General features: G+C 45.1%; 1 protein-coding gene across 1 annotated transcript in view; it reads right to left on the bottom strand.

Moving 5' to 3' along the window:
* The window catches only part of LOC120838237 (potassium channel subfamily K member 4), a 143,857-nt gene that overhangs the window by 64,728 nt on the left and 62,678 nt on the right, over positions 1-16,451 (bottom strand). The window contains exon 3 of the mRNA XM_042287677.1: positions 41-217. Coding sequence (XP_042143611.1) covers positions 41-217 — 177 coding nt within the window. The remainder of the gene's footprint in view (positions 1-40; positions 218-16,451) is intronic.

The raw sequence follows: 16,451 nt of genomic DNA, 5'->3' as shown, positions 1-16,451 counted from the left end.
CCGTGGCTCAACGTCGCGGAACAGAAGTCTTGATGCTCACCTATGGTGGTGACCACAGTGATGGCGAAGAAGAAGGAGTTGTAGAAGTTCCAGTTGGTGTGGGTGTCGTGCCCCTGCTCGTTTATGAGGTTCTTGCTGCGGGCGTCCGCCAAGCGGGACACCAGCTGTGTGATCTCGGCGCTTGTCAGGTTCGTGTGGTTCAGCGACACCAGCTTCTCTGCAAAACAAAGGGAAACGCAGTATACATGGCTTGCATCGATGTCAGAGAAGCTACCATTGTGGTGGTCTTGCTGCTGAGCGCGTACCTGTCGCAGCACATATAGTCATCACCGCATTTGTGTTTCTGTGTAAGGAAAAGTAAGAATTATCACTAACGAGGCGCAATGACCTGAGGTCAAAGCCATGTAGAGGGCCGGTTGTAGGTCTTGCCTTCGATTCCTTTGTTACAGCAGAACGCCGGCGCAGGTATTTTTTGACACACAAAACTGCAAAAGTGGTATACAAAAGTAAAAGAAAGAAGGTGTGAGTACTCAAACTTCCGCCTTCGGTAGGCGAAGTCCCGGCCTGGCACGCATCGCGTTACATGGGGGGACGCGTTCGATCGAAGTGATCGTATGTCGGGTGGTCCATTTGCGAATGGCTTTTCGGGGGATGATGTTTAGATGGAGACCACTTGACCTCCTCTCGAAATCTACGAGCATACAACACGTTTACAGCTTCTTGTTAGTGTTCTGAATGCCCCGAAAGATACTATCTGTTTGGAAGGCTTAAAGTCAAAGGGCAGGCGCTCATGTCAATGACCTGTGGGAAAGTTTCCATGTTGGCTGTGCGACACTGGGGTTAAGGGTAAGGAAAAATAGAAGTGCGAGAAGAGACTCGGAGGTCAAGGGACGCATCATCAAGCGAGTCAACGAAGCCACTGTCGAAGACCCCACGCCAGGTACAGGAAAAAATTCTAAAGTGATTGTGGGTTCGAGGCTAAAGCGACCCGCCCATAATGAGCTAAGCCAACCACAGGAGCTTCTCCACCCTGGACGGACTACACAGGGAGGCGTCGTCAACCATCGACACTCCCGATGAAACTTTTCGCACTCGCATGCCACTTTTCTTATTAGGATTTGAATTCAGTTAACCTTAGTAAATTTACCAACTTATATAGCATCCGTAACCAAAATGTGTAAAACTTGATTTTGTAGGTGTCATAGTCAGATTATCAAATTGATTTGTGCAGAGTGTATACAGTGTAACTACATTTCTGTCTACAGCAAAATTTGAATTCCCTACTTTACATTCGTCATAAATCTCCGCCTGTCTTCCTTTGTCGAACTTTCCAATATAGCGTGGGCCGGTCGCTCAGTCAATGGTCCAATTTTTAACAACGTCACACTCAGCACACTCTGGGTCTTGACGATGTTGATGAATTGGCAAAGCCGTGAGTCATTTGAATGTGCGGTTTCCATTCGCACACTCCACCGAACCATAACGTAAAGAAACTGTGCAGGAGCCATAAGTGACTACTATGTATAAAAAATATGAGAAGTCTCGTTCTGAAGAAGGATGAAACCTAATCATGATTCAAAAGCCCCAAGACTGCAGGTAACTACAGACACACACAAAACACTTTTGAGTGTGTGTGCCGTTACCTGCAGTCTCGTTTTTTTTTAATCATGTTTAATGTGCACCAGCTCGTTTGTGCCCTAACATTTATTTCAGATGAAACCTATCTGCACATGCACCCTCATGTCCACTGAATCCCGCAACACGCGGTGCGCCATGAGCTGAACACGCGTTATTTGGCATCGCTTTCAGCGCCATGACTGTTCTTCACTTTACGGTGATAGGTACAAAGATGAATTGCAGATATAATGAACTGATGAAAGGAAAGTGTTGTCAATTACTTCCGCTATTACCAGGTGATATTTCTTGCACCGCTTTTTATACATCTTATATGCGACGTATGGTTAGTCTAAATATAGGGAGGCATTTGAATGTAAATACAGAGTGCAGTTACCTTCAAAGCAATGAGGCGAAAATGATTGTCACATATATCGCTTTGAATAACATCAACAGGGGCAGGACAAGTTGTCGAGTCAGCGTCACTCATGACAAGCGGATTCATTCTTGCTTCAGCATCATAATCGTTACAACCATCTTCATCGTCATCATTATTATCATTACCGACATTGTAATTATTTTCAGCAGATGAGAAATCATTGTAAGATAAATGGGATAGTGGTAGCGGAAATGACACAGAACATCTGCATTTCAATGTTGTCTTTGTTCTTTCATTATTGCAAAGTTCGCACCACTTGTTTCGTTTCGAATGTATGATGGTGTACCACCCGTAAAGCCGGGGTCACACTGCCCATATACATCATACAAGAGACAGTCTGCAAACACGTAACAAAGGAGAGAGCTGGGCTACTTGGTAGAAATTTACTATGGTGTAAGTGTAACAGCGCGTAACAACGGAAACTAACGAAGGCTAACGAAGACGACGACTTTAATCTTTGTTGTTACGCGCTGCTACACCTACACCGTGGTAAACTGAAAACACAAGTTACCACAATATCCCTGGTTCAAATGCCGCGTGCCCAAGTTTCCCCTCAAACTCATTGACATGTGGCATTCGAAGCACGGATCTCGTGGGGACTCGCCTTCGAATCTTTATGCGCACTGTCTTTTGTATGATGTATAAGCAGCGTGACTACGGCTTTAGGCGTTTAGCTGTAAGTAAATAAATTCCTGATTGCTGCGAATTAACCACCAGACAGCATAAGGTTGGTCGGCTTTTGAAAGGCGATATTGGTTCACGCTCTCAGGCGAACAATATAGCCATTGCAGTATGACTGCCAATCTGGAGTCTTTCACATGAATCACGAGTGATAAAACGACGGCACGCCGGTACGTTCCTCATTCAGATGGGAAGGGGGGGGGGGAGGGGGAGGGTATCGAATCTGCAGGATCCCTGGGTTCTCCAGTGCGAGCTTTCTCCGAAGTGCAGTGCGTGCGCTAAAACAGCTTTGTATTACATAATCAAAGATACAAGCAAACTTGTTATCGAGATTTAGTTTACGGGTGATTTTACAGACACTTCTAGATCCAATTTTGAATAACAATAACTTATATCAGAGTATTAATTTTCTGTCCCCAAAGTGTCTATGTGTAATTTTATAAACACTTCTAGATCCAATTTAGGATAACAATAACTTCGATTAGAGTATTGAGTTTCTGTTCCCAAAGTAATAAACGCCAGCAGAAAATATTAAGAAAGAAAAAACAATATCAAGGGAACGATCTAACAAGCGCTGTGCTCATAACAAAGTTATTGTGGAAGTCCAAAACACAATCTTTGGCGTTTTCTTAAACCTAGTCTCCTGTCTGTTTTTTCTGCTCACAACCAAAGAGAGGTCCACTGGTGGCCCATGCGCTTTGGGTAACATAAATAAATGTCGTGCACTCTGGGTCAGTGTCAGCAATTTTAACCTGCAGTTAAGCCTCCAATGCCAACAGCTGTCGTGGAGGGCTCGTGGAATTCCTCGGATCCCGATTCAAAGAGCGTCGCTTCTATTCCGAGCATTCTTTTATGACTTTTTCCCGCCCGAAATAGAGTACGCCTCACGCGTTTCTCGCACAAACAACATCATAAAGTCATTCGAAAGGACCTTGATTCCAGGCCGACCAAATCTGAACTAGGGGGAACGAAATGCACAATGCGGTCACACCCAGCCAACTTCAACGACGGTACAATAAACGAAGATACGTTTACGCTCATTTATATGGACGGGTTTTTGTTCATATGCGTCTAGCTTCGCTGCATTCCAGAAACCGAATCGGTGGTTGCATCTTCAGATAACCGAGAACGGTCCGTAGCTTCTGAGCTTCGTGGGGTAAACAGACATCGCTATTCATGAACTGTTTTTTAAAGGTGAAATCTATTTAGGGCTGGGGTTTTATAAACAAACGTTCCAACAAACAAGATCGTCGCAAACACGTAGAAGGAAAGTTTTCTGCTCAGTTTAGAGGAGAAATATAAATAATTGGATAAATACAACAATTCAACTTCACTACTAAATTTATGGCGAAACGCATCCCACTAAGTTTCGCGCTCATATAAAAAAAGATAAATAAAGAAAAAAAAGCTTAACGTATTTCTTAACGTTCATCACGATTTATTGTATCTGCGGATTTTAATATTAAGATTAAGATGCATTTAATTTCTTTTTTTTTCTTCCAAAGAAGGAACAGGATGATACAAGAGGTGGAATACAGAAAAAAAAATGTTTCGTGTTTTGTAGGTTTATTATAATATACTAAACTTACTTTAGCCCAGTTAATTTTATTGAATCGCTTGGTAGCGTTCGTCTTTTTCAGTATGCCTTTTGTTAATTAGGCATTTTGAGCGAGTCCCATTTGATATTCTTCGCGTGCAAGACCCTAGGCCGGTCATTGATGGTGGCTGGCGAGTGGACTGCACTTTTATTATGTTTTAGTGACCTCTGTTTCTTGAACCAGTGGCCTTTTACCTCTGGTTCAATATCTCACCCTTTAGTTAGCTTCGTAAAGTAACATTGACCCTGCCGTACTTATGTACGGCGGGATGAATGCCGTACTTGTGTGGATACATTTATTCTTATCACAAAATGGTTAGGTGTCACATACGGTACCTAGCTGGATGTGGTACCTAACCACATCCGGTTAGGTACCAGCAACGGAAGTCGACAGGCCGACTGCCAGCCGAACGCTGAAGCAGAGCTGGTCTCCTCCCTGATTGGACAGCAGTGCTAGATGAAACTCTTCCTCCGGTACCTCCGTTCTACTCTCGGCGGGGTGTAATACAATGCGTGTTCAGACATACAGCGGCGCTCTGCTCTGTAAAAACAAGCGCGCTCCAGGCTTCCTCAAAGAAAAAGCGCGAGAGAGAACGACAGAAAAGCAGAGAAAGGAAAGCCTAGACTACTTTAGACGCGCTCTTTTTGGCGTAATGGGATGAGATAGTTCGACTGCTTGGTCCTCTTTTGCAGCGACCTTGCACCAGGGGTTTGCTCGGTGCTGTAGAGAGTCTAGATTGAACAGAGAGTCCCCATCTCAGGCCATCGAAGAACATTTGCAATTTAATGGCGGACGCCTTCTGCGGAGGTTGGTTGCGCATTCGCTGCTTAACCGCTTGGCGAGTACGAAAGCAGGCGGAGAGACCAAGACGGTTCTAGACGATCGACGCCTTTGCCACCTCCTCGCAGCACGTATTGCAAACACGGCCTATAATTCACGTGACTCCAATCGGGCAGTTGGAAACTTTCTATATTTTATGCAGAGCACAAGTTCGTCTGCTTCTTTTGCACGGGTTGTGGTGACGTCAGAACGCCGAGCTCTGATTGGTTCTGAATGAAGGATAGTGGGTAGACCTCAAGGTCTTTGAGGTCTACCTGCTATCCTTTAACGAGAGCCAATAAGAGCTCGGCGTCGTTCTGACGTCATCGCAACTCCTGCGCAAGAAGCAGACGACTTGCTCTCCGCATAGGCTATCTACTGTGCTGCCGTGTTCCAAGTGTTCTGTTTTTCGCACGATCATGTCTACTACAGCGTCTCGCACGTACTGTAGCAGGCTCTGAGAACGGGACGTTCACACTGCCACCGCAGAAGTTGGCATCCACAAGTAAAACAGCAATGGATCACTCGCGCGTTTGCTGTGCACATTAACACTGGGCTACGAGGTCATGGCCGTGCGCACGAAGCTGTCTAAGTGTGCTCCCGCGTCCTCAACCGAGCGAATGACACTCTTCAAGGTATGTTACAATCTTGCATGTCGGCATCGAATTCCTCTTCAAGTGCCGCGTGCGGCTGTGCACACGCTAATCATCGGCCGTCTACTCCTCCCGTCACACAACCCCGTCACACAACGTCTACACTAACACATCACATTCTGTGTTACCATTGCCCTTGCCACCCTATATGGCGGAAGGTCAACTTTTATTAAACAACTTCACGCAATTCGTGAGCGTTATATGAATGTAGCTCTGCTATGGTCTCCGTCATAAAACGTGTGCTTCGAAGTTTAATACTTGGTTCGTTTTACATAAGTAATTTATCCTCTAATGTATCCCCAAATGTGTCCTGTTTGCTAAAATAAAGACGGTGTCGTTTATTGAAAGATAACCAAAGGATAAAGTAAATCAACTACGCAGGATGAATTGTGCTTAAAGAGGCGATGCAACAATTTTAACTTCGAAATAATTTGCAGTTTTTAATTTTTACATTATTTATCGTACTACGATTTGCAGCCGCGGGGTGGCGCCCATGAGAACTAAGGCGTAACGCACACCCGGATACAATAAAATAAGTTGGCGAGATGCGCCAATATGTGCTCAATGTAATGCTATATTTTGTAAATTGTGTCGTTCCAACATGAGTAAATACGTCAAAAACCTCTTATCGTCGACAAAGTTGTACTAAATTCAGTTTTAGTGGCACCGAGGTAGAACGAAAAATCGATTCCTCCATTCCGTTCTGTCCCGTTGCTACTACGTGAGTCGAACTTCCTTATAAAAAAAGGCGAGTGAGGCCTCGAGCACCTCACTCCTCCTCTCCCACCCGTCAACCTATCAGTTTCGAGCCTCGCGGCCACGCTGTTATCAGGGCTTCACGAAAGACCGAACACCTGGTCAAAGAACGTTTCACGTCAAAAATCTGCCATTTGACATTGAGCATGATGTTTCACGTGCTTGCGCCAGGCTCATTGTCACAGAGGAAACTTTTATTTTAGGTTTTAGGCCGTAGATTGCTACAAATTGCTCTTTGGAAAAGTAGACGAACCAGACCCCCTTCTTTTTTTTAGGGTGCGGGGCTCGCTAACTTCTCAACATCTAAACACACACACAACAGAATTAGCTTAGTTGTTAGGAGAGCAAAGCGAGAGAGCTGTTTAGTTTGCGAACTGGTTTAATAAATCCTCGTGGAATGGAAAGAAACAAGATCGCTGTTGTTGTTGTCTCGTGTCTTCCCTTGCTCCTTATTTATGGTGAAAATGCGAATGTACTTGTTCTTCTTTTTCTTTTCTTTTACGAAAAATAGAGTAGTTCGAGCTGAAGCGCGAAGCGTGCTTCCATTCATATTTTCTTTTTCTTGTTTCTACGCGCTCACACTGTTCAAACAGTCAACGTGACGGGCGTCAGTGAGCGAATTTATTGCAAAGCAAACATACCGAAGGCCTGAGCAACCGCAGCAAGGGGACGAGCGCGGCGGAAAACCGGGCCCTCCGGTTTTCTGCCGCGCTCGTCGCCTTGCTGCGGACCGCTTGCGCATCGCCAAAGCAGAGTTCGACTCCGTGGTACACGAAGGAATCGCCCGCCGATCCGACAACCTATGGGCCTCGCCGCTTCACCTTGTCCCGAAGAAGACTGAAGGCTGGCGACCCTGCGGGGATTACCGCGCCCTCAACGCTCGCACCATTCCCCAACCCGCGATCATTACACCCGAGTGCATCAACACTACACACTCAAAATGTGACAAGAAACTTCAATACTACGGTCACCCCTAAGCTGACAGTGGGGCGAAAGTTACGCGCTAGCCGGACCAATTAACAGCGTCCATCTCCTCGTCTTAGCCCGCTCTTTGCGCGCGAGTATAGACGGAAACGTGATCACGTGGCCGAAGGTAGACGCATATGACTGGTCCAGACAGCACGTATAGCTTCCAGCGCACTGTCAGCTTAGAGGTGAACCGCGCGTAGTCTAGTGCCCCTGCCGTAATTTGAAGGTTTCACCGCCCACGATCCATCACCGTCGCAGTTTCCTGGAACTTCCGTCGTCGAAATTAAAAAAGCGTTTCGTTGGCTTTTCGTAATGTGCCGCCGGCGGCAGCACGTTCAAACAAGGGCTTCGGTGTGCGCGCGCTTCTGCAGCCAACGGGAACCAGAAATTCGGGATGTTCTGGCTGTTCTCTTTGGTTATGTGGTGTGTGCTTCTACCCCCTTAGTTGTTTACCTTTTTGCGGAAGTCTGACGGGCAGGCACACGGGATGAATTTTTTCTTTTTCTTTTTAGAGTGGTGAAAAAATAAAAATCGTGTTTATGCAGTGATTATCAATATATTCCACAAAGGCAGATACCAAAGAAAAAAATAGAAATCACTGTTTACGTTCAATAGACCTTTTGCTAAATTACCCGAGCAGCAGGGAGCATGCTGCAGGTGTAACTACACGCGCCGCAATCGCTGGCGCCTGCGGCATGCAGTAACTGTTTTATAAGTCAAAGCTGAAAACAAACAACATCCTGCACCCGCGTCCGTCAACGCCTTGTTTTGGTTATTAACTTCAAAGTTTTTACACGGGGAAGGCGAGCCCGTGCAGCGCGCAGGCCTACATTCGCAGCATTCTCGTTTATGCTTGGGGGAAGTTAGCAATAAATCTATTAAACTGAAAAAAAAAAACACTATATATATTTTTTTTTAATTGTAACAAGCGAGAAAGGCAGTTCACGAAGAACCACGGAGGAACTAGGGAAGAAAGACAACGAGAAAACGGTTCGAACCTAAAACTGCGTATCGCACTGGTACACTTGTACTCGTGCCACACGGACATGGCGAATCCCATTCAGGGCGAATCTCATTCTGGCGCCGAATGACAATATACATTTGAAGCCCGTGCTACACGTACACTTCGAATGTCATTTTGCGCCATGATGATGATAGCGCCTGCTCTCTGAAGAAAACTAAATGTAAAGTTTTTTGTAAGCTAAATACGTTTGTTCAAGGTTATCATCTCTAAAAAGTGTCTATAGGTAGTTTTAATCAAATTTTGCAGTCAATTACTTTATGTTTTTTTGTGTTTCCGCTGTAATTCATTTGTTGGTGACGCTCTAGTTGCTCTAGACGCAATAAGCCAAAGCGAAAGGAAATGGCGCCTGTGCAGTCGCGAGTGTCGGTCCTTGCACCGGAAGACGGTAAACGGGTGGGGTGCGACGGTTAATGAGCCCCCTCATTTATTTACGCGCCAAGCACCGTGCCGAGCAGCAAAAGCTCGAAGCGGAAGCTGAGGACGCTCACTCTCGCGTTCGTGGAATCGAAGAGCAGCTGCTCTCGAATTCTGTGGCTCTGGATGCTGCTTTCACTGCGCACCGCCCAGCGCACCGATCGCGTTGGCGGTACCCAAGAAACCGAAGGTGGTTTCTTGCGGCGTTTGCGGCGCTTGCGGCTCCATCGGAAGAAACTTCGAATTTTGAACAAAACGTAACAAAACCGAGAAGAAACGCGAAAAAGATGGCGACGCAGGCGAAGTGGCTGTGTCTACTGGGTTAAAGATAGCCGCTTGCAATTATGTCACAAGACGCGCTTCATATTTAGTATAAAAGAATGCATACATAAAAACAAACATAAATAAATAACTTTTAGTGCGGGTACAATTTGGTTAACGCAATCATATTGGTGTTTTTTTACTTGGGACCTGGGTTAGAGGCTACACATTTGGCCCGTGACCGAGTGCGAATGAGTTCCGCCGAACCCCTTCGGTGGCAAAGGACATTTGCAGCGAATGCCATTCGTGCAGGCCGTGTAGCACCAGTCGAATGATATTTGGGGCTAACGTCATTCGTTGTGAATGGCATTCGAGTTGCCCGTGTGGCACGGGTATTAGAATCCCAAGAGCCGTGCTCCCCGTCCCAGTGAATGGTTAAGGCTCGTTTCGTTTTGTTATTTTTTTTTTACAGCAAAAAAAAAAAAAAAAAGATTCTCAGCCTTACAATCTGTAATTATTTGTACACTGTAGACCGTGCAGCAGTTTTTTTTTAAGCAGAGTTTAATACAACAAAAATGAAAATGCAAACACTAAGTAAACATAAAATTAAAGACAACCTAAAAAAAATAGTTTCCACATTTCTTTCCGCGACTGACGATTTTATTAACGTTGCTGAAACATAGTAATTGACTCAGTGTTTTAAATGAAGAAAACAAAATGGTCGCCCTTCAAGTACCATCAGCCTTCGCTCGTGTGCACGGTCGTGCACGGAGAGTGGACAAAGTTCAAAGAGAAGGAAAAGCGTATGCGGCAGTCCGTCGCTCCCTCGCTCCGCAAAAGCAAAGCAGTCTCCGCCGCCGTGTGTATTTCCCCTCCTCGAACAAACACTGAAGAAATACGAAAAAAAAAAACGGTCGTAAATAATCGCCATAAAAAAGTGTTAAAAAATGCGATCGCGTTCGAAAATAGCCGCGAAGTTCCGAAATAGCTCGGGTGGAGTGAAGGAGGAAAGAGTGCGGGGGCGAGAGGCAGAGGCACTCCCTACGGGTGCTGCGTGTCGTGTGTGCGCTATGGCAACATCTACGATAACCAGGCCGCATTGTGCTGTAGTTTATGCGTCACCTTCCGAAGGCCAACGAGGGGAGGGCACGGCACAGATTTGGTCAGAAGTGCTGCGTCACGAAACACGAGTTCCGACCGAGTCGTGTCCAACCCAGTCTTTTATACATTCCTCGAAAAAGGTAGTCCGTTACAGTTATAACTGCACTAAGTTAAAAAAACGTTTAATTAGAGTACATGATTGCTGGAGAAAAGTAACCGTCACTATTCCCGATTCCTTCAGATTGTCAAAGCGACGGATTTTCTGCGGGTTTGAAAACTGCTGTTCATTATTGGATTCAAATCACCTAATTTTCACTCATCTTAATTCACCAATTTTGATAAACCATCCTACTCTCAGAGACTTGTTTCGAGGATTCCTTCGTAGAAAACGTGTACCAACGAAGGGAGGCATTACAAAGGGAAGTGGAAAATAGTAATAGTTCCACGTGGTTCTAGTACTTCCAAAAGAAGTCAAATTACTCTTGCGATTACTTCCTGATAAGTGTATTCCCATAGTTGCAAAAATGACTACAATAAAATTGATTACAAGTAACTTGATCACGTAGTACTGGTAGCCTACAAGTCTGTAATCCAATCCTCTCCGCGATGATTCCGGATCGACGGGTCTACAGACTTGTTCTTGAGCGCTCTTCAGGGCGTCAAAAAAAATCGTATAAATAAACCAATTGACGGAGAGCCATGAGACATTACACAAACGTGTCTTTAGGTTGTTAATTTATCATACTAAAATTATATTAATATACGGGGTGAGGCCGTAAGGACCAGCACATTTGGCACGCCCTGCTGAAATTCTATGCATGCAAGCGTCGTTTCGCAAAAAAAAAAAAAAGATTTATTATAATTTTTTTAGATCGTAGCTTAGAGGTCGTGAAACACAAAAATAGTGCAAAAAAGGCGGGCGTGCAATTTCTTTTCCCTATACCGGATGCTCGTCGTCTGGACATTGATTTGCGAGAGTTGGTCACAGGTTGTTATTGTAGATATATTTCGTTAAACGTATTAATTAGTATAGCGATTGCCTTGTTCATCGCCACTCTCCACTCATTGGTGCTTAACGTTTTTGCGTTCAGCGAGCCACCAGGGAGCGACCTCGCAAACCAGTGAACAGACGACCAACAGGCTGGTATAGGACATTGAAAATGGAGGGCAGCCGTGTTTTGCTTTATATTTATTATTTCACCACCTCTTGAGTTGAGCTTTAAAAAATACAACACTTCTCACGAAACGGCATTCTCGTGCCTATTTTCACGTATGTACCTTTGGAAATCGAATTTTGAAATGAGCGCCAAATGTGCTGCTCCTTATGGCATCACCTTGTAGGTTACAGGAAACAAAAAATGAGCATAAAAAATCTGTTTGTTTTTTTACTATACGGGAAGAAAACGACGAAAACCATTTGGGTGACGCTGTTACCCACAGATGAATCCCGGAGAAAAGCTCACCGGAGAAAAACTCACCGGTGAAAAGCTCACCGGAGAAAAGCTCACCGGAGAAAAGCTCACCGCAAAACCGGCGGATGCGGAGAAAAGCTCACAGACCATTGAGCGTATGCGGAGAAAAGCTCACCGATATTTTTTCTTCTTTTTATATGGAGGGTGTTGGATCATGCGTAATATATATCAATTTAAAATCATTAAAATTCGTCAGCTTTGTAAAAAAGAAAATATATTTTTTTTGTAATATTTGTTAAGCTTATTGGGTATATTCCTCTAAAATTAATAATTGCGGGCGAGTGTTTTCTGTGGCTTACTCTCTTGACAACGAAAGCCCCACTAAAACCTTTGTGAACTTGAAGAACAGGAAAAAGTTAAAAAAACTTAATGATGTCTGCCTAAAACCTAAAAAATCAAAGCTGTAATTTCCGAAAATTCAAAAGTGCATGCGCAACAACGCGGTGCCTGAAATTCTCTTTGGAGCTTTTGTTAACCTTTGAAAACAGGATAAAACAGTCAATAGGATATCGAGTATCGAGGCTTCTTTCTTCCGCGGACATGCACGGACATGGTGTTTTCATACGTTCCCTTTGTCTGATAGTGCCCTTCTACGGTGAGCCACCCATGACCTTCGGAGCTGCGCACTAGCCACCGTTGTTACTCGTAACCTATAGAAGTAGTCTTCTGTAAGGTAGCGAATAAGGCGAATTGGTAAACGTTATACATGATGAAAACCGTTCAAACGACGACGACGGTGTGAAGAAAACAAACACGACAGGACGAAGCTGTTCTCACAACTAAAGTTTTGTTAGTGAAATTAACAGAAAAAAAACAGCGTAGCCGACACTGATTACATCAACAAACATCTCCTTATCAATTAGGCACTATACAATATTTGGAGCTAAAACGGTTCACACACCGCTATTCATGTTAGCTCGCAAATAACAAACCTCTTTATCTGACAGAGCTAGCGACGGCGCACTGTCAGCTGTCAATAAATTGTTGCCTTTTTTTATCGGTATACGATGTTTTAAGTTTATACTTGCGGCTTCATTAATTTATAGAATGGGTGATTACTAATTTCTGAGGTATTGGTAAATATGCCCAATGAACTTCAAGAATATTACAAAAAAGAGGACATATTTTTAATGAAGTGACGAATGCGAATTTGTGTTAAATTGCCACGTTTGACGCTGAATCAAGCTAAGCTAAAAAAATACCGGTGAGCTTTTCTCCGCATCTGCCGGTTTTGCGGTGAGCTTTTCTCCGGTGAGCTTATCTCCCTTGAGCTTTTCTCCGGCGAGCTTTTTTCCGGTGATCTTTTCTCCGCCGCCCCCCACACATGGTACAACACGCGCTCATATCTGCTGGTTTGGGTTTCAGGTATTCATTTCAGAGAAGCTTTTGCATTTCTGCTTTATGTTGTGCCGTCAACCGGAAGGCTTTTTTTGCCGATTTCCTCCTTGCGCATAGACAAAGAAACCTGTTTTTTTTTTTTGTTACACTTAATTTCTTCTCCTGTGACCCACATTACTGTAAGACCCTTAATGTTCGCGAGCCCTCGATTTTCGCGAATTTTGCGAATCGAAGAATTCGCGAAATTTAAGGGCGCGCGAAAATTTCGGTCCTTAAGATTTGTAATGCAGGCGTCTGGAATTCGCGAAATTTAGTGGTCGCGATTATGTCATCTGTGACCCATTCACGAAAAATAGGGGCCGCGAAAATAAAGGGTTTTACAGTATTAAAATGTTGAGTGTGATCAATGCACCACCTAAAGACGCGTTTGCGTCAAGTTTGACGACACTCCCATCATTAGTTTATTCGTGCGAATTTTGTTTACGCCCGCATAGCGCTCGAGAACACCCTGTAGAAAATCCAGCACTGAGGCCTTGTTATCATAGGCTAGAAATGGAGGTGTGACGATTGCTCGCTTCTCAGCGGTCTCACACTTCCAAGGGTGTAGCCAGGAAGGCAAAAAGGCGTAGCGAGGGTGGGAGGGGGGAGGCAGGTGTGTTCAATGCATACGTATATTATTTATAGGGTCGGCTGAATTATCGGGGGGGGGGGGGGGGGGGGGGGAGGTTGGTACCCTATAAGTACCCCCCCTTCCCCCTCTCTACGCCGCTCTACGCTTCATGACCCACAGGTCATTATCACCAAGGTAACACATGCAAGCTGGCAGCAGACAGCACAACGGCAAAACACTTCGTTTCACCTTATTAACAGACGCAGCCGACGCTGCGAGCTGATGGGACCGATCGGACAGCCTCAAAAGGGTGCAATCATGGTGTTCTTCGTGTTTTTGTACGTGTTCTATCATGGCTGAACCAATCATAAACGGAAAAGGCCTAGTGACTTGCACTTTTGTCTCTTCTTGCTTGGTTCCATTACCTCGTATCGTCGGCTGCCTCTGGACTTAAGTTGAAACTAAATATTTTTTTTTTGTTCTTCTTTGGTGGAGGGGGGGATGTTGATTATAATTGAGGAGGCAAAATATGTAACAAAAGTATAAGGGGCTGTGTTCTTATTTACGTCTTAACAACAGCACTACAGAGTGGGATGAACTGCTGAATGTGTTCATTTTTTTTAGCATATTTTACTTTTATAGCCCTGGAGTGCCAGGTGGCACTGCTTCCGGCATACCGATTATACCGCGCTTTATATACATGAATCAGAGAACCGCTAGCACGTGTGCCTCGCTCTCTAAGCCCCACTGCGGGGCGAAAGTTCGTCTGTTTCTTTTGCGGAGGTTGTGTTGACGTTAGAAAAACGCCAAGCTCTGATTGGCTCTGATTGAATGATAGCTAATAGACCTCAAGGCTGCCTGCTTTGAGGTCGTCCCACTATCCTTCAATTAGAGCCAATCAGAGCTCGGCGTCTTTGTGACGTCACCACAACCCCTGCGAAAGAAGCAGACGAACTTGCGCTCCGCACAGCCTTCTCACCTAGAATGTGTGGGCCATGACGGCTACAGCAACTATGAAAGTGCGTAAATAATGGACACTGGGAACGAGGCCAAGAAGAAAAATGTAACGCGCGGCAATTGGCAAGCAAAAGAGGTGATCTTCCTCTTTTCTTTTTTGTCTTCCCGTGCATCTTGTGGTATCTCCGCATTGTACACCACGTCACGATAAACAGCGAAAGGCAGGACGTGGGCCACTATTCGGATAACAATGGAGGAACCGCTACCAAATGCCTTATAATGCGTTATCATTAGAACGCTCGTTTTGACGAAAACCAGGCGGTGTCTTTCGTTTGTCCGCACCGGGGAGAGAGGGAGAAGGATGGGGAGAGTGTGACGTGTGCGACGCTCTTATAGACCGTTTTACTGAAAGAGGGCGAGAGAGAAAAGGGGAAAGGGCTACCAGCGCTTTCCCTCTTTCTGATTGTGTAGAAAGAGTGGAAGTCCCGGATGAGAGGCTTCGCCGGTGTTGGGTGTCTGCTGTGCCCGAACTTCGTTCGCGCTTTCTTTTCTGTTTTAAACTCGCAAACTTAATTAGAGCCAGTGGCTTCGATGGCAACAGTCCCCCGGTCATCGGGACACCATTGCTGGGTCATAGGGTGCACGAATAAAAACAGAAAGCATAGAATACTGTCCGAGGACATATGTAGCTTGCAAGGAATCCGGCAAGGCGAGAGCGGCTGCAATGTCTTTGAGCTCCATCGCTTTCCACATGACCCCTGTCTCCGGCGGCAGTGGATTGTGTCCGTAAACCGAAAAGGCGTTTCCTCAACGCCATCCTCTCGACTTCGCTCGGAACATTTCGTGAATGGAGCGCGCACCGAACGCTGTACCGCCGATCAACATGGGGTACGCTCGCAATGTGCGTGCGAGTTTTCTCATGATAACTTCTGTTTCATCTTGTAAAAATTCGTAACTGAATTTATCTTAATAGTGACAATTTGCAGTGGTGACTGAGTCGATTTTATCATCTACAACACTTAGTTGAAGGCTCATTTCCGCCGCCGGGTGAGGCTGGAAATTGTTGAAAACGTAATTCTATTGTTTTTTTTGTTTTTTGTTTTTTCTCTTAATCGCGATCTTCTGCGCAATACCAGAGAGCCGGCAAAAGCGCTCCTTGGAGTGCCGCTGGTGGGTTGTTTCCGTTGACTAAGGCGCTTTGAGGCGCTTGATAGTCGCTGCAGGGAACGCCTCGTGTGTTGCGATCTGCGTTTTCGAGCCCAGTGTGCACGTTTCTTTGTTTGAGTCATGTCATCCGCCAGTGTGGCAACGGGGGGAAAAGCGGCAGCGAACGTGCCAGCTATAGAAATTGGAGGTGAGTACCCAAAATATTGCACCAAATAGTAAAATAATTCGTGGCTGCTTCGAGGCTTTCTGCGGTTCGATAAAAGTACATCTAGAGCGTCTTCGTCGTTCATTCACAAGGAAATATAAGAACAAGGACACGAAGATAAAAACAGCACAGAAAGACTATATGTAGCAGCTCCGGGCGTTTACAAAGTTAATTGAGGTTCCCGTTTCGTGTATCACTTGTTGATTACAACTAAAAGCGGCTACGTTGAAATAGGCCCATTGCAAGCAAAAATGTATAAATGGTTCATCGTTTTCTGTCATGCGAAAAGCAATGAAGCTTAAAAACATTCCGGCAGTACTTGCCCTGCCGGATTCCATGCAAGCTACATAGGCCCTCGGATAGTATTCGGCGC

Source organism: Ixodes scapularis, unplaced genomic scaffold (genome assembly GCF_016920785.2).
Source record: "Ixodes scapularis isolate PalLabHiFi unplaced genomic scaffold, ASM1692078v2 PGA_scaffold10__122_contigs__length_95168666, whole genome shotgun sequence".
Lineage (NCBI taxonomy): Eukaryota > Metazoa > Arthropoda > Arachnida > Ixodida > Ixodidae > Ixodes > Ixodes scapularis.
The sequence above is the reverse complement of the archived record's forward strand: the minus strand, read 5'-3'. Positions and strand labels throughout refer to the sequence as shown.